At 44.7% G+C, this 27,878-nt stretch overlaps 1 protein-coding gene and 1 long non-coding RNA gene across 6 annotated transcripts in view; one reads left to right on the top strand and one right to left on the bottom strand.

The window, feature by feature from the left end:
• Positions 1-27,878, top strand: part of MTMR1 (myotubularin related protein 1) — a 61,273-nt gene that overhangs the window by 29,294 nt on the left and 4,101 nt on the right. For all 5 annotated transcript variants that reach the window (XM_070290593.1, XM_070290594.1, XM_070290595.1 and 2 more), the window contains 9 exons: positions 197-298; positions 616-699; positions 1,543-1,692; positions 3,134-3,322; positions 12,790-12,975; positions 13,640-13,846; positions 17,286-17,378; positions 22,278-22,391; positions 26,934-27,110. In XM_070290593.1, coding sequence (XP_070146694.1) covers positions 197-298; positions 616-699; positions 1,543-1,692; positions 3,134-3,322; positions 12,790-12,975; positions 13,640-13,846; positions 17,286-17,378; positions 22,278-22,391; positions 26,934-27,110 — 1,302 coding nt within the window. The remainder of the gene's footprint in view (positions 1-196; positions 299-615; positions 700-1,542; positions 1,693-3,133; positions 3,323-12,789; positions 12,976-13,639; positions 13,847-17,285; positions 17,379-22,277; positions 22,392-26,933; positions 27,111-27,878) is intronic.
• Positions 23,408-27,319, bottom strand: LOC138930403 (uncharacterized). Its single transcript, XR_011446179.1, has 2 exons — positions 26,590-27,319; positions 23,408-24,515 (listed from the first exon to the last, which is right to left on the bottom strand). It is a non-coding gene; the product is annotated as an uncharacterized lncRNA (long non-coding RNA).

Below are 27,878 nucleotides of genomic sequence, written 5' to 3'. Positions count from 1 at the left end.
GTGTTTTGGAACTTTTTTCCCCAATGTTTTTGATCCATGCTTGGGTGAATTTGTGGGTATGGAGCATGCAGATATGGAGGGCCAATTACATTTTGTGAGAAATGAATAAAAATATTTTGTCTCTTCATACCATGAGGTCTACCTCATAGGTACTCAATACATGTTTAATCAATGAGGTTTGCTAATTGTTTAACAGGATATGAGGAACTTGCGACTTGCTTATAAACAGGAAGAACAGAGTAAACTAGGGATATTTGAAAACCTCAACAAACATGCATTTCCTCTTTCCAATGGGCAGGTAAGTACATGGAAATAACCTTCTTTTTGTGCGGGTCTGAATGCCTTCGTGGCAGTCTAAAAATGTCATGGTTAGTTATTCTTTCTTCCAGAGGTTTCCTTTATCTCTTTTCCCTCTGTTGGTAACTAACATTGAGTACTTAAACTGTGTCAGTTCTGTGTAATGATGAAGAAAACTTCAAATTTGTTGTTTTACAAAATGTTATAGATTAAAGTAGGACTCAATACATTCAGCTCATAACTGAATGAAAAGCTTTAGTAGTGTGCATGTGACAGTGCAAAGATGCTGACATGTCTATTTTGTGCTTTTGTATCCAGACACTCTTTGCCTTCAACTATAAAGAAAAATTTCCAGTGAATGGATGGAAAGTTTATGATCCAGTATCTGAATATAAAAGACAGGTAAAGTGTGATGCTTATCAACTGGAAAATAATAGGTTGAGCATCTTTTTCCTAAAATGGTAGAAATGTAGTGGAGAAGAAACCTTTTGCAAAAAGTTGTCCGTGGGTGTAACTCACCTAGTCTGCTGGTTCTTCAGCTCTGGATGCCCCTTCTCCTTGCACCGTACCTTCAGCTGTGCCGCTGTTCTTCCTTTTTTCAGAGGGCAAATGAAGTACCAGGACGAGGGGAAGGGTTACAAAGAAACCAACCAGATGGTTTTTATTAGGTATTCTGATACTAAGTTGTATAGTAAGGATAAAGCAATGGCTTAAATTAGATTATAAGTATAAGACATGGCTATGTCAGTCTGATGGCGTTTCTCTACCTAGAAGTTCTTTAGTGCATTGTTAGTTTGAAGATATTCCAATGAGACGTTATTTTCATGACATTTACTCTTGGTCCACACCTTATATTTGGTACGGTGACTTTATATTCCTTTAGACATTTTAAAGAAGTTTCTGTTTCTCTAAAGGACTTCCGTGGGTATTTTTAAAGAACAACACTATGCTCACTTGTTATAAAAAACATGATAAGAAATACATAGGACTGGAATTCAAGTATATAATTTGCATGTTTTAGTATGTTTGGAAATTATGCTTCATTAGATTTTTTAAAAAAATGAATTAGGTAGGCAATGGCTTATATAAAATAAATTATATTTAATCTTTTAAGCAGTAATGAACAATGAATTACAAATGGGTTTTACTAGAAAATAATTGGATGTGGTTCATGCTTAGTACTTTTTGAAAGTATAAAAGTATGGTCCCCACACACACCACCAACTTTCCTCTGACACCTTGCAGGGCTTGCCAAATGAAAGTTGGAAAATATCCAAAGTAAACAGTAATTATGAGCTCTGTGACACCTACCCTGCCATCATTGTTGTGCCAACTAGTGTAAAAGATGATGATCTTTCAAAAGTAGCAGCATTTCGAGCAAAAGGTAGAATCCCGGTAAGTAATAATAATGTTATTTAGATATGAACATATACTGTATTTGGTCTAATATGGGGAAAAGCAAGTTAGAAGAAATCTCATGAAGAAAATGGAAAGTAGAAAAATAAGTCTATAAACCTGAACATATCTTTGATTCTCAATAACTATCTAATTATATAAGCATTTTGTCTGCTTGCTATGATCCCACCTGCCATGAGTTCATGTTACTAAGTACCAGGGTAACTTCAGTCATGCTTTCAAAACATGGTATAGATAGCAGAGGGCTAAGCTTGCTAGTGTGCTGACAGTTTGTGTCACTGGTGTCACTGAATCATCCTGGAGAAAATACATTCTTTCTTAGATACTGAGGGGAAGGCTATACCTGTACTGGGAGGGCCACCATTGCAGAAAGAAATAGTAGCCAACAGGGGATGAAGTATTTTAAACGATTTGTTGGTATACAAAAAACCCTGCACATGTTTAGTGGATCCAGTTTGGTGAGTTTGGATATATGTGTACACTGGGGATACATATTAGAGAGGGAACCACAGTTAGGGAGGGAGTGCATGTCTTGAGCCCTGCATGTGCCATCTGGTTGACCCCAAGTGTCTTGGACACTGGAGGAAAATGGTAGGTTTGGGGATATAGCTTTAGATTTTACAAGAGACTGTTTACTTTGTCCTCATCTGGCCATGTACGCCGTTGTTGAGATCCAAGTGTTAATTGCCCAATCGTGTCTGACTCTTTGTGACCCCATGGACTATACCCCACCAGGCTCCTCTGTCCATTGGATTCTCCAGGCAAGAATACTGGAGTGGGTTGCCATGCCCTTCTCCAGGGGATCTTCCCAACTCAGGGATCAAAGCCAGGTCTCTTGCATTGCAGGCGGATTGTTTACCATCTGAGTCACAGTTGAGATTCAAAGGTGTTTTTAAATGAGAAGACAAAATCAGTTGATCAGATAGAAATGGGCTTGGTGTTAGTCATGGTTTGATTTAGTTTCTGTTTTTCTTAGAATCCTAGAATTTTAAAGGCAAAGGAGATTTTTTAGAGTTCACTTAGTCAGACTCCTTTCAGCCTGATCCAAACACTGAGTCTTATGGCTACTTTCACACTGTCTTCAGGCTGAACCGTCCCTTTTGACAAAAGTACAAAAAAAAAAAAAAAGCAGGTGTGCTTAAGAACTTGGTGGCTCAGTGCTGAAGAATCTGCCTGCCAATGCAGGAGACCCAGGAGACCTGGGTTCGATCCCTAGGTTGGGAAGATCCCCTAGAGAAGAAAATGGCAACTCACTCTAATATTCTTGCCTGGAGAACTGCATGGACAGAGGAGCCTGGAGGGCTAAGTTCATGGGGTTGCAAAGAGTCAGACATGACTGAGAAACTGAGCATACACACAGGTACATTAGAGCACATATTGGTTTAGGACCATACTAATACTTGTTGCTTTCAAACACTAGGTGTTGTCATGGATTCATCCAGAAAGCCAGGCGACAATTACCCGTTGCAGCCAGCCGCTTGTGGGTCCCAATGATAAGCGCTGCAAGGAAGATGAGAAGTACTTGCAAACAATAATGGATGCTAATGCACAGGCTCACAAACTCATCATCTTTGATGCCCGGCAAAACAGCGTCGCCGACACAAACAAGGTACTGCAGAAGCTCTTCCTATCAACTGTTTGTAAAGCATCATGCCATTCAGATAGCCCCATGAAGGTGGACTCCTGTGGAGCAGTCCACAGCGGGCCTCCTAGATCTCCAGCCCTCATGAGCCTGGTCTTCTCATTGCCCCTCCACAATCCTGTCTGCTGACCCAGAAAGTGAAGTCCCAGAAAGAGAATGATCACCCAGAGAATCTAGTAAGCATTTTAGTGAAAGGATTGTGAGGCCCATGGAAGTCCCTTTAACCTTTGATTACTTGACCAATTCATATCTGGCCTGAAGCTCTGTACCAACGGAGTTAGCTGTATGAAACAAGGCACCCAGCTCCATGCAATCCCACCAGCTGACAGGGCGGGGCTGTGCGGCCCAGCCTCCAATGCCCTCTTTCCAATGGAAAGGCTCTGAGTGGAGTCCTTTCTATTTTCCCCATATGACTTGCTGACAGTGCAGTCCTGCTGGCAGGCCTGTGGCAGTCAGAGTCCTGGCCCTTCCATGAGGAATTTCAGATATCGGGATGGTGGGGACAGCCCTTACCATCTCATGTTGTCGTTCAGCTACTCAGTCATGTCCGATTCTTTGCGACCCCATGGACTGCAGCATGCCAGACTTCCCTGTGCTTCAGCATCTCCCAGAGCTTGCTCAAACTCATGTCCACTGAGATGGTGTTGCCATCCAACCGTCTCATCCTCCTTTTTCCCCTTCTCCTCTTGCCCTCAATCTTTCCCAGCATTAACTCATGCCTACCTGTAAAATGATACTCGGGTAACAAACATGTGATGAGCACATACTAGCGAGCAAGTGCTGGGGAGACTCCAAGGTAGATGAGGCAAGGTGCTCCTAGTAGGCAGAGTTCACCATTCTGGTGGAGCTTGTGCCACTGGGCCAGGCTTCACAGAGGAGGTGGCATCTGAGGCGGTTTTGGATGATCTGTGGAAAGATACATCTGACATATGCCTGAGCATGTCATTTATGAAAAGGGCAAGAAGGGGAGTGCCTGAGGGCTCCCCTGCTGTGCCTCACCTCAGCAGTGCTTGGAGGTATTTGTTTCTCTTGGCAGCTTGTGCCCCTGCTTTCTTCAGTGATTATTCCATTGTTGCCCACGTCCTCCAAAAAGCCAACCTCCTACTTCCCCGTCTCACTGTCGGACGGAGCCCTTCCCAAGACTTCAAAGAGCAAACAAGCCATCAGGTGTGCCCTTAACATGTGTGCCGCTATGGGCCATACACACAAACTGCCCAGCAGCCCCCACCATGGGCCTTAGGGTGGGGGATGTCCAGCTCACACTGAGGGAGCATAGTGGTCAGATGGTTGTTTGTACGTGACTGTGAGCAGGCACTGCATCTCTTTAGACTGCAGTCACCTCCTCTGAACTGGGAGTAACAGCATACCTCCTCCCTAGACTGCATGTGAAGGTTGTATGGGTGCCTGTCCCTGAGAACTCATTCAGGTTAACTTCACTACTGAACTTTCAGGTCGTTTTCACTACTGACCCAGAGTGGATGGCTCCATGCTCTTGGCTCTCATGACATCTCTTGCCCCACGACCTCTCTCTCTGCAGCCTGGCCAGCTCAGCCTCCTTCCCTGCTTCCTCTCCCTCTTCCCAATTGGCAGATGGCAGCATGCCTCGAACCCAGTCTGGGTCCTCTTTTCTCCTTTGCCAAATCTCCCTGTGCCATCTCCTCCATCGCCCTGACTCTCAGCACTGCCTCTGTGTTGAGTTTGCCCTCCCAAGTTTCTCTCCCGTCCTGATCCCTACGGAGGTCCAAATGGGATTTATATCCCATCATCTGGTTGGTATCCCCTCTTGGTTGTCTCCCAGGCAACAAAAGCTAAGCATATCCAGACCAGCCTAAGAGGCAGGGTAGTGACAACCCTTGGCTTTGCGTTCAGTTACACCTGGAGTTTCCTCCCAGCTCTGCCCCTTGGTGCTTGGTAGAACCCTGAGCAAGTTACCTAACCGCTCCAGAAGCCTCTTCTGTAACAGGGGGTGGGGTGGGTGGGGGTGATGGTGTCTCATGTAGAGGGCTGCATCAGGATGGAAATGGGGTGAGAGGAATGAACAGTGGTATCAGCTACTGAGGCAGGGAAGCTGGGAGAGGACTAGGACAAGGAGGAAGATGGACAGCACCTGAGTTCCCTGAGGTGCTGAACCAAGGACCGCAAACTTGGTGGCTTAAAATAGCGCACCTTTATCCTCATACCCTTCTGGGATCTGGCTGTAGTGCCCTCCTGAAGCTTTCTGGGGAGATCCGTTCCCTGCCTCTTTGGGCTTCTGGCAGCTCCTCTGTGCATGCGGCCATAGCACTCCAGTGCCTGCCCCTGTCTTCACAGAGCCTCCCCCTCCCTGTGTCTCTGTGTCTTCTCTTCTCTCTTCCAAGGATGCTTGGAATGGCAGTTAGGGCCCACCCAAGATAACCCAGGATTCTCTCTTCACCTCAAGAACCTCAATCATACCTATAAAAAGGGGGCACATTTACAGTTGCCAGGGATTTGGTGTATATATCTTTGTGGGGTAGGGGGAGGCATTTTTCAGCCTCCTATAAAAAGTCATGCTTAATCAGTCAGCTCCCCTGGCTCCCCACAGCTGGTGAATCCAGTGACCCCTGTCGGTCTTTCTGAGAGTGCTTCCTGTCACTACTGTAGTACTGTCCCCAGGAAATTGTAAAAAACATGATAAAAGCTACCTTCACGGAGGCAATCTCTAAACATCCAATGGAGCTAGAGCAGTCCATTATGTTTTATCCCACACAGAGGGGATAGGAGCTGGACACCAAATTGCACGTCTAGAATGATTTCAACTCTAGTGGTGTATGTGTTTAGGAACCAGACAAGGATATTTATCTGTCCAAGGCCCCATTAGCTTGTCTATATATATCATGTCTGCAAGTAGAGATAGTTTTTCTTCTTACTTTCCAATCTTGATGTGTTTTATTTCTTCTTCTTGCCTAATTGCCTGGCAAGAACCTCAAGTACCATGTTTTGCTTTTTAGTTTTATTTTTTGGAATATCCAGTTGGCTTTATTAGGTGATTCATGAATCTGGCAGAATCCCATCTAGCAGCCAGAAGGGTACTTACTCTCTAGGACCCTGTTAAATACAAGTGGTGAGAGCAGGAATTCTTATCATGTTCCTAATCTTAAAGGGAAAGTTTTCAGTCTTTCACACTGGGTATATTAGCTGTGGTTTTTCATACATGCCCTGTTCAGGTTAAGGAAATTCCCCTCAATTCTTAGGTTTTTGTTGAATGGTTTTATCATGAAAAACCATAAAAGGATATTGGATTTTCAGAAGCCTTTTCTGTATCAATAGATCTGATCATGTACTTTCCCCCTTCATTCTATGTCATGTGGTGTATTATCGATACATTGGCTGATTTTTGTATGTAGACTGATGTAGTGGTATGAATAGCATGTCCCCCAAATTCATGATCCTCTGGGACCTCAGAATGGGACCTTATTTTGAAATTGTGTCTTTGCAGATACAATTAGTTAATATGGGGTCAGACTGGATTAGGGTAAGCCTAAAACCCAATGATGTGTGTCCTGCTAAGAAGGTCGTGTAGAGACAGTGACCCAGACCATGTGACAGTGAAGGCAGAGATTGGAGCCATGCAGCTACATGTCAAGTGGCCCCCAGAGTTGCCACAGACCCTGGAAGCCAGAGCCTCTGGAAGGAACTAACCCTGCCAATAACTCAATCTTGGACTTCTAGCCTCCAGAGCTGTGAGGGGATCAATGTATCACTCTAGGGCACCTGCTTTGTGGTGCTTTGTTACTGCCACCTAGTACTGTACTCATATAAGCCCTCACATTTCTAGGATAGATCCCACTTGGTCATGATGAATAATTTTCTTACTATGCTGCTGGATTCAGTTTGCTGGTACTCTGTAGAGGCTCCCTTCCACCCCTTCTCCATATCATGGCCAGAGGGATTTTCTAAAGGTCCAGCTCTGGGCACCCCTAGTGCCTTGAGGCAATGACAACCAGTTTCTGCACAGGGCCTCTGAAGCCTTCCAAGCTGAAGGCCCTTTCCTTCCAGCCTTGCCACACCTTTGAGGCCCACATCCCAGTTGTGGCGGCACCTTTCAGTTCCTTCAGCATATCCCAGTGCCATCTCCCAGTCTCCACATGTGCACCTAACCACTGCCCCGTCCTTCTGGTCACAGTGGGAATGTCACTTCCCCAGGGTGGTCTCCCATGCCAGGGTGCTTTGCTCTTTCCTTTCTGTAGTCCTCAGCACACTGCCAATTCCTCACCCAGTATGTGTCTTGCCCCTCAACAGCAGGGACTGGAGGGTACTGAGCACACCTGGATCCCCAGAACTGGGCTGCCACACAGTAGCCGCTCCCCAACTGGAACAAAGAGCTGTTGGTGGGTGGGCAGGCTCGTCTTTCCATGGGGGACCTGATGGTGAGTGGCACTGGATGTTAATTCAGAAGTCCTGACTTCATTACAGAGGCCAGCTTTAAGTTAGCTTTCTTCTTGGGAAAGTGAAAGGGAAGGGAAGGAATTTCTTTTTAAGCTGTTACAAGTTGAGGAGCCTGTGTGGAGAGGATACAGCTCTGGAACTCAGAAAAAGGTCAGACTGGAGGTTGAGACCGGGGCCCGGTAGCATGTCAGGTGGAGATTGCAGCCTTGGATAGGAGGGGATGAAGTTACTGAAGGAGTGTAGGTCACAGGTGCAGGGCCCTGGCACAAGAGCCCCTGAAATGCTGTCTGGGGCAGGTAATAGAGGAACCCAGTGAAGGGAAGGGAGAGGTCCCAGATGCCAACAGATGAGTGTCGGGGGAGATTAGAGGAAGGGGTGTCTTAGTCAGCTTGGGCAGTTATAACTAAATATCATAGGCTGGGTAGCTATAAACAGTACCACTTATTTCTCAAAGCTCTGGAAGCTGGAAATCTAAGGTCAGGGTGCCAGCAGTTAGTGTGCACTGAGAGCCCATGCCCTGGCTTGCAGAGAGCCATGTTCTTGCTGTGTCCTCACCCCACCAGAGCAGAAAGGGGTGGACTCTGTCCTGTCTCTTCCTAGAAGGGTGCTGTCCCGATCGTCAGGGCTCCACCTTCCTCATCTTCTAATACAGTCCCACTGGGGATTCAGTGTGACATGGAGATTTTGGGAGGGACATAAACACTCAGTCTGCAGCAGTGGGGAGCTGTGTGGCCTTTGGTGTCTGAGTATGTGGAAATCCTGTCCTGCTAGCCTCTTTGGGAATTGGCCACCCTCTGTGAAACTTTTGATATTTTCACGTGAGAATCCTCCCCACTGCCTAGGGTCTGCATCTGGTGGTTGAAGAGCCTTCATTAGGCACTGAGCAGCTGGCCTGTAATCATGAAACCTGAGCCATTCTTCAGCCACCTCCTTCCCAAGGGCTGTGACTCTTGTTTTTCCCTGAGGGTTGAGGATGGCCCTGCTGCCACTGCTGTGAGCTGACTCTTGGGGACTTGGAAGCCAGTGGGGACCAGTGTCCCAACATAGCTGGCTTCTCTCTGGAACCCTGCTTTGCCCCCATAGAGGGAGGGCTGGCCAGCAGGATCACATCTTCCAGAAGTTTGAGCCTCTCCACTCCATTCCTGCTGGGGTATATGTGGGGCCCTGTCTCACTGTATCAGCCTGCCAATTGTCTCACTGTTCATATTGTTTGCTGAACCCAGGGTAGGCAAGGTGTGAGTAGGGGAGCTGGAAGAAAACTCAAGGAGCTGTAGGAACTGCAGACATATTTATTCTCTCATGGCGGGTGGGGTGGCCATAGCACCAGACATGCTGTATTCTCTCGTGGTTGACCCAGCAGGTGCAGCCATAACCTACAAGGAATTTTCAGGTGGAGCTTATATATATTTACAGAGCAAGGGTGGCCCATGGCCAAACGGGTACATCATGACACGCATGCACAGTGCTGTAAGTTATCTCAGCTGTTACATAACCATGTATTTACAAAACGTGGGGTGAGAGCAAGAGGCTATGGGGTGAGATTGCCTGACCACCGACATCTTGGCTAACTTGCTCTTTACCTACAGGTCCCTTCTCACTCTCCTTACCCTCTTCTGTCTCCAGACCTCCAGGTGCCTGCTCTCTGTCCTGGCACAGAGTAGGCACTCATGCTCTATTTCTCCCACTTTCTGATTGTTATTTGTCTTATTTGGAGCTTTAGTAATCAGTTTTCAGGCAACCCATTGGCTTTAACTCGGTTCTCCTGGTTAATACCAGCCCTAAGCAGGTGTCTTCTGCACTCATGCACTTACTGGGTATGGGGCCTCTGCCCCAGCCTCCAGGCTTCCTTGGTGGGACCAGGTCCAAGTCATTGCCTGTCTCAAGGCTCTGCATGGTAGGTGCTGAGGGAGGTCATAATACAAAGGTGCCGAGTAGTGGGTAAGGGGTGCTGAGCCTTGCACAGATTAGCTTTCATTTGATAGTTTAAATTTAGTTAGTATTTAATTCCCATAGTGAGCCTCTGCAGTATTTCAGGTGAGAAATCTGAGGCTCAGACAGAAGGTGAGCTACTGGGGGAGGGGCAGGGCTGGGATGATAAAGCCCACGCTCCTGCCACCAAAGCCTGTGCCTTGAATCCCTCAACCAGCAGCATCTTCAGTGGGTACAAAGGATATTGTTATGAAAAACGTCACTGTGCCCCACAGGCAGGACTAGGGTATAGGCTGTGTTGTCCGCAGTGGACGGAGAGTCTTCCGTCATTCCGTGCTGTTGTTTCCCTACCAGTCGTGTTTGCAGCCCCTATTCTGCACCCTCGGGCTGAGGCATGCTCCCCTGCTCCTTGCTGCCCGCCTGCCCCAGGGCCATACCAGGACTGCTGAGCAGAACCTCAGGCTCAGGGCTGGGCTCCCCACCTTCTCCCCAGGGGCCAGGTCAGCCTGTCCCCACGCCTCTCATCCGTGACTGCTGGCTGTGTTTGCTTCTGCACAGAACACACCAGCCCTCGGACAGGAACTGCCCCCACCTGCCCACATCCCACTGCACCCCACAGTTGGAACCCACATCCCACTGCACCCCACAGCCTGGAAATGAAGGTCACCTCCTCATGGACCCCTGTGTCCTCCCCTGACTGCTGCTGGCTCTGCCCAGCCTGCTCCTATGCCAACTGGCTCCCACGAAGTCTGTCCATCTGTGCAGATAAGCCCTCCCCAGTCCCTGTCCCCTTCCCCTTGGAGCTGGCTCCACCATTCTTGTTTCCGGACTGTTTACAGTAAGGCCACCAAGTGCCTTCTTGTCAAGCTTTTGACGCAGTTGAGTACCCTCTCGATTTTGAAAGACTCTCTTCCCTTTTCTCTTTATACTCCAGTCTCTAGCTGCTCTCCTCAGTCTCGTTTGCTCTGCATTCCCTGAATGTTGGCCTTCCTCTGACCTTGACTTCTGTCCTGGCCACACACACTGGCCCTGAGCCCTGGACCCACACCCAGAGCCACCACCCAGCCCCCTCATTCATGCTGCAGAGCTGTGCATCCTGCTCCCCGAGACAGCTCCATCACCCAAAGCCCAACGCTGTGTTCCTCCTCCAGAAACCATCCCAAATTTTACAATTCAGTGCCTTCCAGTCTTTTGACAGTGTTATGTGGCAATCACCACTGTCTCATTCCAGAATGCTTCCACAGCCTTAGCTGGAAACCCTGTGCCTACTGGCAGTCACTCCCCATCCTCCCCTCTCCCCAACCTATGTCAACCGCTAATACTTTCCACGTGGATTGCTGTCTTCTGGACACTTCATATAAATGGAATCATACCCTGTCTGGTCTTAGGTGCCTGGCTGCTTTCACTTGGCATGATGTTTTCATGGTTTCTCTGTTGTAGCACGAAGCAGTACTCCATTCGTTTGTGTAGCTGAGAAATAATCCATTGTAAGCATACAGCATACTTTGTTTCTCCACTCATTCATCGATGGACATTTGGATTGCTTTCAGCTGTTAGCTATTGTGGATATCGCTGCTACGATTTGTTGCATACAAGTTTTCATGTGAATACCTGTTTTTAGTTCTGTGGGAGCTGGAATTTCTGGGTCATATGGTAGTTCTATGTTTAACTTTTTGAGGAACTGGCAAATCTTTTTCTACAGAGACTGCATAATTTTAACTTTTACCAGCAATGTATTGGGGTTTCAGTTTCTCTATGCCCTGGAGAAGGGCATGGCAACCCCCTCCAGTATTCACGCCTGGAGAATTCATGGACAGAGGGAGCCTGGTGGGCAACAGTCCATCGGGTCACAAAGAGTTGAACGTGACTGAGTGACTAACACTTTTACTTTCACTTATTCTTATAACAGATGTGGTTTGGATGTTGACCTCTACAAAGTATAAGCTAATTATGGACAAGATTTTGTTATCAGATTACCAAAGAGTGAGCCATATTGTCTTTTTTGTTATATTTGCATTTTATTTTACTTAAATTACTTAAATCTCAGAGATTTACAAATTATTTTGTACAGATTTGCAGTAGTACAACCTTTTTATTTAGATAGATGGCAGAAGGTTTTAAAACCCAGTTCACCTTGTATAAGATCTAATTGTTAATCATTTTAAAACTGCTGACAGGTGACAGAAGATTGTTGTGGGTCGAATTATGTTTCCATTTAAAAACTATGTGTTAAAGTCCCAACTCCTGGCACCTGTGGCTGCAGCCCAGCTTTGAAATAGGGTCTTGGCAAATTAAGTAATTGGGTAATCAAGTGAAAAGAGGAGGTCATCAAACCTGGGTCTCCTGCATTGCAGGCAGATTCTGTACCATCTGAGCTACCAGAGAAGCCCCCATATTGAATGAGGGTGGGTACTAATCCTTATAAGAAGAGACACTGACCCAAAGAGAAGACCATGTGAAGATGGGCTAGAGGTTAGTGTATCTGTAAACCAGGAACATCCCGGGCCACCAGAAGCTGAAGAAGGCAAAGAAGGATCCTCTCCAAGAGGGTTCTGAGGGAGCACGGGTCTGCCAGTACCTTGATTTTGGAGTTCCAGCCTTCAGAACTGAGAGAGAAGACATTCCTGTCACTATAAGCCACTCAGCTGGTGGTACTTTCAGCAACCATGGGAAACTCATACAAGGATGTAGGAGGCTTATTATGATACACAGATGAGTCTGAGGCTTTCTGAGTGGCCTCTATCTGGCAGCACTAGGAAGAACAGTCAGAGAAGGCACTGGCAACCCACTCCAGTACTGTTGCCTGGAGAATCCCATGGGCAGAGGAGCCTGGTAGGCTGCAGTCCACGGGGTCGCTAAGAGTCAGACACGACTGAGCGACTTCACTTTCACTTTTCACTTTCCTGCATTGGAGAAGGGAATGGCAACCCACTCCAGTGTTCTTGCCTGGAGAATTCCAGGGATGGTGGAGCCTGGTGGGCTGCCGTCTATGAAGTCGCACAGAGTCGGACACGACTGAAGCGACTTAGCAGCAGCAGCAGCAGAAGAACAGTAAAAATTCACTGAGATGAAGTGACGTCTGTCTTTTGTTTTCACAGGCAAAGGGTGGGGGCTATGAAAGTGAAAGTGCCTACCCAAACGCTGAACTCATGTTCCTGGAGATTCACAACATTCACGTCATGAGAGAGTCGCTGCGAAAACTGAAGGAGATTGCGTACCCGGCCATTGATGAGGCACGCTGGCTGTCCAACGTAGATGGGACCCACTGGCTAGAGTACATTCGGGTATGGAGAAGGCCCGTCCTTCCCCACCATCTGCTTAAGACTTCTCTGCGGATGGCCATAAAGTTATCTGTCTCTCTCCAGGTGTCTTCCCCGCATTGCAAATGAGTGCATCTTTGCTATGTACTTGGGCTTTCATAGTTTGCATAGACAGCATCCAAACTGTGGTCTTTGTTGACATAATAGGGATAATAGTTTCCTCACATCAGGTTTTTAAAGTATTTTGTGGCCCTTTGGTAAAGGACCCTATTTACTAGTGTAGTTTTTCCTTAATGTAAGTTTCTGCCCCCACTTCCACCAGGATACTAATGTTTCCTAGTGATTCTTAAATTGATTCCATTGTTTGTTTATTGACTTGAACTTCCAGTGTTCTCCACAGAATTATTTTTGCTCTGTTGTTCTTGTTGTTGTTTAGTCACTAAGTCTTGTCCAACTCTTTGCAACCCCATGGACTGTAGCCCACCAGGCTCCTCTGTCTATGGGATTCTCCAGGCAAGAATACCAGAGTGGGTTGCCATGCCCTTCTCCAGGGGATCTTCCCAACCCAGAGATCAAACCCAGGACTCCTGCATTGGCAGACGGATTCTTTACCACTGAGCCACCAGGGGACTTTTTGCTGTAATGGAAATTAAATGTTGCCTGATTTAATGTGCCTTCTTTTTTGAAGATGCTTCTTGCTGGGGCAGTAAGAATTGCTGATAAAGTAGAATCCGGGAAGACCTCAGTCGTGGTGCACTGCAGTGATGGCTGGGACCGAACAGCTCAGCTGACATCTCTGGCCATGCTGATGTTGGACAGTTATTACCGCACCATTAAAGGATTCGAGGCTCTCATAGAGAAGGAGTGGATAAGCTTTGGACATAGGTTTGCACTGGTGAGTTGAGACGGTGAGGTGCACGTTTCACTGTTTGTTGTTCCATCATATGCGCATGCATATCACACGTCTCATACACACACACAGATACACATACACGAGGGCTTTGTGCTCTGAGAACTGAATTGCCATAAGAGAATACTATAGACATCAGCATTGTATTAATATATCTCTGGTAGGGCAGTCTTTGTTTTCCGTGTCAGTATGCCTTTGTATACTATCATGTAAGAATTAAATCGCCAGTCTATGTCTGACGCAGGATACAGCATGCTTGGGGCTGGTGCATGGGGATGACCCACAGAGATGTTATGGGGAGGGAGGTGGGAGGGGGGTTCATGTTTGGGAACGCATGTAAGAATTAAAGATATTAAAATTAAAAAAATTAACTAAAAAAAAATAAAAAAAATAAAAATTGAGGTAAAATTCATATAACATAGAATCAACCATCTTAAAATATTAGTTCAGTGGTGTTTAGTGCTTTCACAGTGTTGTGCAACCACCATCTCTCTGTAGTTCCAAAACATTTTCATCACGTATGAAAGGAAACCCTGTACACATTAAGCAGTCATTCCTCATTTCCTCTCCCTTTCACACCCACTAATCTGCTTTCCATCTCCCTGAATTTGCCTACTCTAAATTCTGACATAAGTGGAGTCATACGTTATTTGTCTCTCTATGACTGGCTTATTTCACTAAGCACAGTGTTTTCAAGGTTTATACATGTTATAGCATCTGTCAAATTTTAATTCCTTTTCGTGGCTGAATTCCATTGTGTGGATATACTGCATTTTGTTTATTTGCCTGTTGATGGACATTTGGGTTGTTGCTACCTTTTGGTGAATAATGCTGCTGTGAACACTGGTGTATAAGATTTTGCCAGACAAAGTAGCACAAGACTGGGTGGCTTAACAGGAATTTATTGTCTGCATTCTGGAGGCTGGAAGGCCAAGATCAAGGTTCTGTCAGGGTTGGTGTGTCCTGATAGCTCTCTCTCCTTGACTTGTAGATGGCTGCCTTCTTGCCATGTCTTCACGCTGCCTTTCGTCCGTGCACACACATACCTGGTGTTTCTGTGCCCAGATTTCCTCCCTTGTCTCAACCGTGTCCCTCTACTTATGGCATCCTCACTCTCCCCACCACCCCCCCCCCCCCGCCCCGCACTTCTTCTAATAGAATCTACCCCTGGCCAGTCAGAAACTTGTCTTTCAAGCTTTATCTCAAAAGAAGCTCCCACCAGGGCTGTGCCTCATGACTGTCCCACCCAGCTCGCTCTCACAGCCCATCCTGGGGTGCTGGCTTATTCCATGGCCCTACCACACCCATTTCATACTGGGAAGTTCCAGGCACACTTTTTTTTGTTGTTATTTACAGGTCTTCTCCTATGACTAGACCACAAGTGAATTATTGATTTAGCACAGATGCTATGTCCCATGTGTCTTGGTATACTCCGGGTACCTCTACTGGATACCATCAAACTGCCTGAAATCCTGAGGGCTGGGAGGAGGGGTGCCTTGCATGCACTGTAAGAGTTCAGTGCCTGTCTATTAAGGGAAAGAACAAATCTTAAATTGTGAACCGTCAGTGTAAAACTTCCCCATGTGCCTTAAATACAGGGGCAGTTTCCACAAATTATAGAGAAGTACAGAAATATGGCAACGTGTGCAGCTACTTTGGAAAACAGTATGGCAGTGCCTCAAAAAATTAAAAATAGAGTTGCCATATGATCCAGCAATTCTGCTTCTGAGTATATACCCCAAGGAAGTGAAAACAGACTTAAACACTTATTTGCACACTCATGTCCATAGCAGCACAATTCACTAATAGCCCAAAGGTGGAAGCAACCTAGTGTCCATCGACAGATGAAGGGGTAAACAGTGTGGTCTATCCACATAGTGGAATGTTATTTAGCTTTCAAAGGGAAGGAAATTCTGACACCAGCTACAATGTGAATGAACTATGAGGACATTATGTTAAAGGAAAGAAGCCAGTGCAAAAGGACAAACTGCACGATTCTGTGCCTTTGTAGTATCTAGAGCAGTCAAATCTGTAGAGACAAAGGAAGATGAGGGGAGCCAAGGACTGGGGGAGGGGAATAGGGAGTCAATCATTTGCAAGTGTAGTAACTTTCTTAAATGTCCATAATTGTGAATTATACTAGCTGTTAAGAAAAATCCAGTAAACAAAACTGACTTCTGGTTCTTACTCTAAAAGATCATATGGCTATTAGAATGAGAATATAAATGCTTAAATATCAACACTTCAGTTCTGTACTGTCCTTCATATATTAGTCCAGACAACTTACTAAAAGATGATTTCCTTCTTATAACTGCCTTGTTGAGGTGAGCCTACTCCCAGCAGCTGGGAGTCAGCCAGCTAGTTTTTGTTTTGGGACTCCTGGAGACAGATGCTGGTGATGGCACTGTGTGATGTACTTAACGCCACTAAACTATACACTTAAAATGGTTACGATGGTAAATTTCTTATGCATATTTCACTTACAATTAAACTGTCTTTTTTAAAAAAGAAGGCAATACACTTCCTCTGAGATGTTCATTGTTGACTTGGTCATTTCTTTTTCTGTCTTGGCTGGTGGTGGTTTCATAGGCCCAGTATTTGTCACTCTTCCTGTGTGGTGATTGCCTTGTATCTTCATAACTTTCTCATCCTTTTGCTTAGTCACCAAATTACTTGAAGTTTCTGTTAGAATGCTCACTCCTGGGTGGTCTTTTAAGTTGACATTTCCAGTGTTTTTTTCAGTCCTGTTTATGTATTTGAAATTATCTTTTACCTTTTAATATGAATCTATTAATAGCTTCAAAAAAATTTAAAAGTATGACATACAATGCTGGATGTCCATTATATCTTAAAACTTGGAAGAATAAAAATTCAGAGATATTACCTGGCCTGCTGCAAGGTAATATTTGCATTTCAAGAGTGAGATTTTGAGATTGTCTGAGTCATGCTGAATTGGCTTAAACTTGTAGACTGTTAATCGTTATTTTGATTCTCAAACTTTCTGACATTTGTGAAAAATGGGGGAGGAAAACTACACTTGTGGAGAAAATGACCATCATAATGTGCTCTGTGAGCTGCTAATTGCCATCCCAGGCTGACACGGAGCACTCAGTGTGGTGGCTGGGGTTGACCCCATCACTTGGAGTGCAAAGTTGACCGGCCATTTGCTTATAACTTGTTGATCTCAACTATATTAAAGCAAAATTATAAAACAATCAACATGTAAACTGAAATTTTGTTTCCTAAAAGTAATGGAAGTCATTTCAGTGCAATGAACATTTCTGAGAGCCCTTTATGTGCCAGGAATTCTGTTGGGCCTTGGGACATACAAAAGAGACATGCTTCTTGCCACTAGGCAATTTAAAGTGACTTCTGAGAGGACCATGGCATACATTAAATTGTTTAACCTCTTGATTCCCTTCAGCGAGTGGGCCATGGCAATGACAACCATGCAGATGCTGACCGATCCCCTATATTCCTTCAGTTTATTGACTGTGTCTGGCAAATGACGAGACAGGTGAGAGGTTTCAAGTCCATTTCTGACCTTTATACCCTGATCCAAACATAATCTTAAAAGTTGAAGACAAACTTTAATTTCATGTTCATTTAAAGTGAAGATTGTGTGTGTGTATTAAATATGACCCCTTTTGTTATTTAACTCAGTTCGATTCTAATGACTTGGAAATATAAGCATAAAATTGGAAACAACCAACTTTATACCAAAAGGTGCTTTTGTTGTGCATATGGTTTTTGGTCAGTCATGCTGTCCAGCAGCTGCCCCTGCCCTCCGTCCTACTCTTTCTTTTACCTGCCCCCTCTGTCAGGGTGAGCATGTGTAGACCCCTGCCAAGCAGGTGCTGGAAGATTCCCAAGTATTGGAAATGGGGATGTGACTGAACAAAGGGGTGGAGACCAGGGAATCCAGGACCTTCCATACCCAGCCCCAGGCCACAGCCCCTCCCACCCCTCGGTGTGGAGGGAAGGGAGTGTCCCAGGGCCAGGGGCAGATGGGAGGCTGCCGAGTGTCCTTTCATTCATTACCCATGCAGGGGTCCCCCTTCCCCAAGCTACTCAGCCAGAAGATATGTGCTGTTTCTTCCCTCATCCCCAACATCAGAACCTGAGCTTAGGATCTGATCCTCATCATAGGATGTGGTGCCAGAGAAATGGACCTGGAATCAGAGTCAGAGAGTGAGGCCAGCGTGCCAAAGAGAAAGGAGGGAAACAGAAACAGAGGCAGAGATGTGGTGGGAGGGAGAAAGTAAACAAAAGGCAGAGCCCTCCCCAAGCACCTGCTTGGATGGGATTATGGGGAAGGGAGGATAGTAAAGCATGGCCTGGGCTCTTGCCTTCCTGTTGAGCTGGAGGTCTGGCCTTGGCTGCTTCAGGCACGTGGAGAGGACCATCTTCTAGCAAAGATGCACTTGCTTGAGCCCCAGCCCTGGAGACCCTTCTTTGGGCCTGGGCAGAGGCCTGGGTGTGTGCGCTGCTTAAAAGTACCCCAGGTGCTTCTGAGAGGACCAGGAACCCTGGCAAGTGATTCCTGGTGCAGTCCTGAGGCCAGTAGCTTCAGCCTCCCGGGTACTGAGAGATGCAGGTTTTCAGGCCCTTCCCCAGACCTATAACACTGGGTGGCGGGCAGCACTCTGTTTCAGAAGCCCTCCAGGGATCCTGCTCAACTTTCATGGTGCACACAGATCCCCTGAAGTCTTACCAAAACACAGTTCTGATTCGTGGGTCCAAGGAAGAGCCTGAGACTCTGCATTCCCAACAAGCTCCCAGGCAGTGCTGCTAGAGTACCAGGGATCACGAGAGAATGGCAATTCGAGAAAAACTGTGGTGGGGTGGTGGTCTAAGCAGCCAAAGTAAATTTTACAGAGTCCTCAGGCCCTCCCTTAGAACAGCATACTGAGGCTGATTGTTTTAAAGCTAGCTTCCCCAAGCTGACTGGGCTCTTGCCTTATCAAAGTGCCAGTTCCCAGCTGATTCAAAGCACCCAATTAGCTAGAGGGCTGGGGCATGGAAAGAGGCTGGTCTCGGAGGTAGGCACCCGATGGTATGAGTAACAGGTAACAGCAAACACATACTCAAAAGGCATGGAGGCTGGCCTGAAGTCTGACTGTTTTGTAGTGCCATGTACTTGGCTATTTGTATTGATGCCAAGTCAGCAACAAAAGTAGATGATGGTTACATTCAGGTTAAGACTACTGCTACTACTGTTGCTAAGTCACTTCAGTCGTGTCCGACTCTGTGCTACCCCATAGACGGCAGCCCACCAGGCTCCACCGTCCCTGGAATTCTCCAGGCAAGAACACTGGAGTGGGGTGCCATTTCCTTCTCCAATGCATGAAAGTGAAAAGTGAAAGTGAAGTTGCTCAGTCGTGTCCAACCCTCAGCGACCCCATGGACTGCAGCCCACCAGGCTCCTCCATCCATGGGATTTTCCAGGCAAGAGTACTGGAGTGGGGTGCCATTGCCTTCTCCTTCAGGTTAAGATTAGAAGGTATGAAATAAGTTTTAGAAAAATTACATAAAATGGCTGAACACAGAAGATAATTCTGATGTTTCTGAAGGGATCAGCCCAAATTTTGTGAATGTGAAGTAGCTTATTCCTCCCAAAAGCCTAGACAAAGAGTGTGTGTGAGATATCTTCAAACTGACTTCCATTATTCATATTGCTTAGTACCTATTTTCACGTCTAATCTATATAATTTTTGTAACGTTTGCTGAATTTTTAAGAAAATGAGAGGTTTGGGTTAGAAGATTTCAGATGCCTCTTACAGCTTTAAGATTCTGTCCATGAAATTTGTATAATTAATTTCTTTTAAAATTGTTAGAATGAGGCACATCAATGATCAGTCTAACTATCGTTATCTAAATTGACAAGTGAATGAGGTATGCAGCTTGTTAGAAAAGTTGCATTAATGTGACAAGATTAACTTATTTTTAGGTTTCCTGCTGCTAAATCAGCTATGTCAGTGTAACGTTTTTAGACACATCAGAATAAAATGAGCTAGTCTGTGTGCACAAACTGATATCAAAGGAATTGAGGGGAAAAGTAATTGAAGGACTCTAAACAACAGTCTCAAAGACATTCTGCAATAACCCCAGTTGAACAGACTTTTTTACCCTTTTGGATCAGTTTAATCATTGTTGTTTTTGTCCTTCAAGAGATGCAGAATTTCATTATGGATTTCTATGGGTTTTTGAGACCACACTTTTTAAAGTATATGGTATAGCTTCCAGAAGAGTCCAAAACAACAGTGAATCCCAGAGGCTTACTCTTTTATTTGTTATCACTCTAGAGGTCGGTACTTCCGCTGATGGACTATTTCCCACCACTGTGCCCTTTGAAAGTGAAGAGCACTTCTGAGCTAACTTGAGTAGATGTGGGTGCTGAAGGGCGTGGGCTGAGCCCACCTACCCTGACCTCCCACACCTGCTCCCCACCACTTGACCAGAGTAAGGCTTGCGGTTGGTGGTGACAGAACACCCTGAACCAAGTTCCAAGATCCAGATTGCGGGCTCAGGGTTAGGAATAAAGACTCATATGACTTCAAAACTATGTCAGTAGAAGCTCTGCTGTGCTATTGGTAAATGTATATTTTTAAATGTTTGAAAATGAAATACAGGCCTTCCATTTTTATCCTTTATTTAATAAAGCTTCAGAATATACATAACTTATATTTTGCTTAAAATTCATAAATTTCTTGGTGCCAATAACTTATTAATAGAATATAACCAAGCTTCATGGAAAAATACTAGGAAGAATTGACACAATGTACTTGGCCTTTTAAAAGACAGCCATTTGGAAGGTGAGGCCATTTACAGAGTTGCAAGGAGCAACCTTAAAGACTGAGACAGGATTAACCAGGAGCTATATTTAACATTTTGGCCTGATTTATTTGATTTAGTTCATCATTGATTTAGTTCCTCTAAGAACATTAGAACAATATCCATAGCTAGTTTCAAGAGATTTCTAAAGAAGTGGTATTTTCATGGGGCTCCCTAGAAGAGAGTTGTGTGTTTCTCTGAAAGCAGTCCTTAATGTAGAGAGAGACAAGTCTTAATCTAGGGCAGCTGAGCAGAACTTCTGCTTGCCTAGTGAGGAAAAGAACAATTTTTGATGAAGTCTGGACAGACCTGTGTTGACCATTGTTTCTAATTGAGAAGCTTGTCTCTGGCCTAGTAAAGTACTAAAGATAAACTTCAAAAATAAACTTTCTGTTGGTGACCCTGGTTGTCACCCTACAGATGACATAATTAGTTGCAATAGCGTGCAAACATCTCTGATTAAGGAACAGATCTTTAAAGTACACTTGACACAAAAATGCTGAGTAGTTCTATTTGGTTTTGTTCTAACTGGCCTTGCTTCATTGAATAGGTGATGAATATTTCAGTATGTTTTTAAATTAGAATTCTGGTACAAGGTCAGCTCCCAGTACACACCTGTTGCTAGGACTGTTGTTACCATTTGCAAAGCATCTCTATCATGGCTACTAAATGTCAGCTACTGGCTAGAACCTCTTGGCAATGGTCATTCTTTGCTGTAATTGTGCTAAGTCCCATGAAGAATAAGCTAAAATGGCAACTGAGAGTATCATGTGGTTTTCTTCCGTATTCTGTTAGTATAGTGAAAGTGAAAGTCACTCATTCATGTCTGACTGTTTGCAACCCCATGGACTTATTAGTCCATGGAATTCTCCAGGCCAGAATACTGGAGTGGATAGCCTTTCCCTTCTCCGGGGGATCTTCCCAACCCAGGGACTGAATCCAAGTCTCCCACTTTGCAGGTGGATTCTTTACCAGCTGAGCCACAATATAGTGAATTACTATAATAGATTTTTTTTAGTAACCTTGATCTTCAAATCTTAAACCAGCCTTGCATTCCTGGGACAAACCCCACTTGGTCATGTGGTGTTACCCCTTTTACATTATATACTGCTAAGACATTGTATTTCTTCTTGAATCGCTTCCCTGGAACCGCCCCCCCCCCCCAACTTTCTTCACTCAGAATGTGCCCCCAAAGGGGAAGCTAGGACAACAGTAGGACTTACCTCACTGGTTTCCATTCTAGGCCAGGGAGTCATCACAGTCCCACGGCCCTGCCAAGTGTCCCACTCGCCAGTTGTTTCTGGCAGAAGGGTGAATGCAGGCTCTTCTATCATCATGGCAAGAAATGGAAGCCCCGTAAGCTTTTTTAGGCACTGAAAAGCACACCAGTTTTTGTTGCTTCAGGTTGTTTCTCTGCCAGACCTATAAGCTTGAACTGGAAACTATAGCTAATTAAGTTCTACATGGGCCAGTTTTCCTTCTCATGTTTGACTATATTCCAAGTTGTAGCTTAGCAGCCTTTGACCAGTTTGTTCTAGAATTTGAACTTCAAAACTAAACCTTATTTCTCTCTCCATTTAAGTTTCCTTCAGCATTCGAGTTTAATGAACTCTTCTTGATTACAATTTTGGATCACCTTTATAGTTGTCTCTTTGGGACTTTTTTGTGCAACTGTGAACAGCAACGACTCAAAGAGGTAAGTGTATTCTATCCCCTGGCTTTGCTGACTGCTGGAGGGCCTTGTCCCTTACATGCCACTGTAGAAAGGGGGCTGAATGGAGAGGACATTGGGCTTCACCCTCTGTTGTCTGTAAATGGAGGGCTGGCACTAAATGCCCTCCCAGGGTTCACCAGCCCCAGTGCATGTGTCTAATCTTCTAGCCCCTTCTCTCAAGGTAGCAAGCTCAACTTGCTTTCCATCAAGCTTCTCCATTAGATTTACTTCTTCCTTTTCTCCTCACTTAGGGATAAAAGACAGAGATGATCAAAAGTGAGGAAGCATTGGGAGAAGGCAGTTTCAAGAGTGTCCTCTGGTTCAGAGAAAAGGACTTCTGCCTGGTGGAATATTCGAGAACTTAGGAGAAAAGAGCAGGTCCCTAGTGGCCACCTCCCCTTCTCTTAGCAGCCTCCCCACAGCTGATGACTCCCTCACCCCACACCCTCTGTGGTTTTCCCCAACCTCGCTGGCCTTCCCCATTCAGTCTTTTCCCTTTTAATCCATCTCTAAACTTGGAGTCACCTGGACAGGCCCTGGTCCTCCTCTTGTTCTCTGTCTAGGTGACTTCGTCCATCTCAGGGATCTAAATGCTGTTTTCCTGTTCCTCTCTCTTTTGCATCCCACCACTCAGTACCACCTCTGCCCATCCATCCCAGCTGCCACATTCAGTCCCTCAGTGAGTGCTGGCAGCCCTGTCCCCAGGATGGATTTATAATCTGGCCGCTTCTCACTGCTCCAAGCGTGTTGAAGCCCCCCAACCCTGTCTTACATCTGGACTAAGGCAGCTACCCAGAAGTGAGCTTGGCTCCCTGCATTTCTGACCTCCACACTCAATCCAAACACAGTAACCAGATGGGCATTCCCCAACTTCAGTCCCATCATATTCTGGGCCTCTGCCTGAAACCTCCCTGTGGCTTCCCACTGATGTCAGGATGAAATCCACATTCCTACAGGCCTATAGGAATTTAAAAAGACTGAATTCAATGGCATATGACTTACCTCAATAAAGCTGTTTTTATTTTTTTTCTTGGTATTTAAAAATTAGTTTATTCATTCAACAAGTATTTTGAGCATATAGTCCACACTGGGCATATATTGCTATGTACTTGTGAATAACACAGACAAATAAATCATAACACAACGTAGAACCATCATATAGATATTTGTAAAGGTTGTGTGTGCAATTAGGAAGGGGCTGCATCTGGGGGAGCATCTGAAGAAAACATCCTGGGATAATTTTATCTGTTATTCTAATGCCAGTGGCTCAGAATACCAACTTCTCCTTAGGCTGTCTAGGTATTTTCTTTTTTTTTTTTTAATTTTTATTTTTACTTTATTTTACTTTGCAATACTGTATTGGTTTTGCCATACATTGACATGAATCCACCACGGGTGTACATGCGTTCCCAAACATGAACCCCCCTCCAACCTCCCTCTCCATAACATCTCTCTGGGTCATCCCCGTGCACCAGCCCCAAGCATGCTGTATCCTGTGTCGGACATAGACTGGCAATTCGATTCTTACATGATAGTAGACATGTTTCAATGCCATTCTCCCAAATCATCCCACCCTCTCCCTCTCCCTCTGAGTCCAAAAGTCCGTTATACACATCTGTGTCTTTTTTGCTGTCTTGCATACAGGGTCATCATTGCCATCTTTCTAAATTCCATATGTATGTGTTAGTATACTGTATTGGTGTTTTTCTTTCTGGCTTACTTCACTCTGTATAATCGGCTCCAGTTTCATCCATCTCATCAGAACTGATTCAAATGAATTCTTTTTTACGGCTGAGTAATACTCCATTGTGTATATGTACCACAGCTTTCTTATCCATTCATCTGCTGATGGACATCTAGGTTGTTTCCATGTCCTGGCTATTATAAACAGTGCTGTGATGAACATTGGGGTACATGTGCCTCTTTCAATTCTGGTTTCCTCGGTGTGTATGCCCAGCAGTGGGATTGCTGGGTCATAAGGTAGTTCTATTTGCAATTTTTTAAGGAATCTCCACACTGTTCTCCATAGTGGCTGTACTAGTTTGCATTCCCACCAACAGTGTAGGAGGGTTCCCTTTTCTCCACACCCTCTCCAGCATAATAAAGCTGTTTTTAAAGAAAAAAAATCAACAGAAGAATATAGTTCATATGTTGAATTTAAACTCTTTTGGTCTTTTTTTTTTAAATCAAAATGTAGTCTAAAAAATCATCTCTCTTGAGATACAATTTACATACCATATAATTAATCCCTTTAAAGTGGGCCATTCAGTGGTCTTTAGTATATTCAGTGTGTAATCATCACCACCATCTAATTTCTTAAAATTCTCATCCCCCCAAAAAAGAAAGCCCATACCCAATAGCAGACACTCCCCAATCCCCCTCCCCCTAGCCCCAGCAACTACTCATCTATTTTCGGTCTCTAGGGATTCACCTCTTCTGGATATTTCATATAAACTGAATTATACAGTATTTGTCTTCCTGTGTCTGACTTATTTCACTAAGCATACTGTTCTCAAAGATCATGGATAATTAGCATATACCAGTGCCTCATCCTCTTTTTATGAGTGAATAATATTCCACTATATGGAGAGACCACCATTTGTTTACCCAGTCATTAGCAGATAGACATTTGGGTTGTTTCTACTTTGGGTTCTTACCAATACTGCTGCTATGAATGTTCATGTTCAAGGTTCTGTGAAGACATATGCTTTTACTTCTGTTGGGTAGACACCCAGGAGCTCTATGCTTAACCCTTTGAGGAACCACCAGACTTTTTCCAAAGTAGTTGCCACATTTTACATTTACCCTAAGCAATGTCTTAGGGTCCTGTTTTCACATCTTTTTAGACACTTGTTATTGTTTATCTTTTTGATTCTAGCCATCCCAGTGGGTGTGAAGGAGTATTTCATCATGATTTTCATCTGTGTTTCTCTGATGACTAATGATACTGAGCATCTTTTCACGTGCTTATTGGCCATCTATATATGTCTGTGCACAAATGTTTCTTCAGATCCTTTGCCCATTTTTGAGTTATCTGTGAGGAGGGCGTGGTAACCCACTCCAGTATTCTTGCCTGGAGAATCCCTTCGACAGAGGAGCCTGCCAGGCTACAGTCCATGGGGTCACAAAGACGGACATGACTGAAGCAACACAGCATGCACACATGTCATTTTATTATTGAGTGAGAAGAGTTTCTTATGTGTTCTTTATATGTACAAGTTCCTTATCAGATATGGTTTGCAAATATTTTGTTCTACTCTGCAGTGTCATTTCACGTTTTTGGTAGTGTCATTTGAAACACACAAGTTTTTTATTTTGATGAAGTCTAACTTATCAAAGATTTCATTGCCAAGGTCATGAAAATTTAAGCCTGTGTTTTCTTCTAAGAATTTTATAGTTTTAGCTTTTATGTTTAAGTATATAATCGATTTTGAGTTACTTTTTGTATGTGGCAGGAGGTAAGGGTTCACTTATTTGCATGTGGTTATCCAGTTTTTTTTAATTGGAGGCTAATTACTTTACAATATTGTGGTGGGTTTTGCCATACATTCACATGAATCAGCCATAGGTGTACATGTGTTCCCCATCCTGAACCTCCCTCCCACATCCCTCCCCATCTCGTCCCTCAGGGTCATCCCAGTGCACCAGCCCTGAGCACCCTGTCTCATGCATCGAACCTTTATCCAGTTTTCTTAGCACTGTTTGTTGAAACAGTCTCCCATTGAATTTTCTCGGAATCCTTGTTGAAAATCAGTTGACCATAAATGTGACAGTTTGTACTCTCTATTCTGTTTCATTGATGTCTATCCATCTTATGCCAATACCACCTGTATTGATTACTGCAGCTTTGCAGTAAGTTTGGAAATTGGGAAGTGTGAGATTTCCATATTTGTTCTTTTCTTCCAAGATTGTTTTGGCTATTTGGGGTTCCATGAAATATTGCTGCTGTTTCTTATAAAATATGAAACAGTCCTAATTGAATCTCCTCTGTCTAGATAACTTGGGGAGTAGTCAGCAGATTGGTGGAAAGCACTCCTGGCCTCACCATTTTGTCATTTTGACAATGTACTGTAAAATTGGGAGGTGGTGATCTATAATTTAATGATACGTTCTCTATATAAGGCTTTACCCTCAGATAGTCATGACGTTCCAGTGAAAGGAATATTATCTGTAAATTTACCTATGGTCCTTAATATTAAGGGTCACAAGAGCAAGCTGCAAAAAAGAATAAAAAATGTATTGTTAAATAGGGGCACCATCATCCTGCAGTTGGTAGAAAGTTCTCGTTCTGCCTTCACATAGTCACAGTCACCAGATGTCATCTCACTCAGCAGTATGTTTTTGAGACTGCTCCACCTCTAGGTCATGCACACAGTGGGGTGGGGTGGGGCTTAATAAATGTTCCTGATTTTATCATTTGAACTCACTTCATTATTCAAGTCCTTTTCTCTACTTGATACGAGCTCTTGAGGATATGAAGGAAAGTTGAATTTTTTTTCACTGTATTCCTTGTTTGGTTTTCAGGATGTATCTACAAAGACTGTATCTTTATGGTCATATATCAATAGCCAGCTGGATGAATTTTCTAATCCCTTCTTTGTGAATTATGAGAACCATGTCCTCTATCCTGTTGCTAGTCTGAGTCATTTGGAATTATGGGTAAACTATTACGTGCGATGGAATCCACGAATGAGGCCTCAGGTATGTTTTTCTCATTTTGAAAAAAGCGTATCTTTCTGCCCAAGGAAAGATGGTGGTGTAGAATATATGAAAGCACAGAGCTGATGAAGAGTTGTTAAGTTACTGCTTCCTACCCACTCGCCGCCTCGTTCCTCAGAATGCTTTCCCTGCCCTTGGCCTCTCACCATGCTGGCAGGCGATGCCCTGAGAACCTTTTCTGCCCCTCCCCTGCACCCCCTCTGAGGGCCCAGCTTCTGTCACCATGCATGAGGCAAATGTTTAACACAGACATAAGGCCATTAGCTGCTTCCCGTGTCTGAGCGATGAGGGCAGCCGGCGTGTCCACACTGACGCAGACACACTGAGCATCACTGGGGCTGGAGCACATTTCTACCTACCACCCACCCAGATCCTGGGTTGAATGTATGTTTTGAGTAGCAAACAAACCAACTTTTATTAAGAGTTGTAAAATGCTCTTTTATTAAGAATATCTGAAACCAGGGAGATAGTCTTAGCCCTTTTCCCACGAAACCTAACAGTATAGTTAGACAATGTCAGTGGTCAGTATTGTAAATACAGGTTTTCAATTTTGTGGCCAGGAAGCCATCAGTCCCTATGCTCATGCCTGTATGAAGAAGCACCCATCTTACTAGTCCCATGGCACGTGGACACTTAACAGTTGGCCGTGGCCTTCAAAAGACTGCCTCAGAAGCATGGTTCCCAAATCTGGCCCCTTCCCTCTGTGGGTGACACCCACACCTCATGCAACTCCCAACTCACACAGCCAAA

This window comes from Ovis canadensis, chromosome X (assembly GCF_042477335.2).
Source record: "Ovis canadensis isolate MfBH-ARS-UI-01 breed Bighorn chromosome X, ARS-UI_OviCan_v2, whole genome shotgun sequence".
Taxonomy (NCBI): domain Eukaryota; kingdom Metazoa; phylum Chordata; class Mammalia; order Artiodactyla; family Bovidae; genus Ovis; species Ovis canadensis.
Note: the sequence above shows the minus strand (reverse complement) of the source record. Positions and strands in the feature narration are given on the sequence as shown.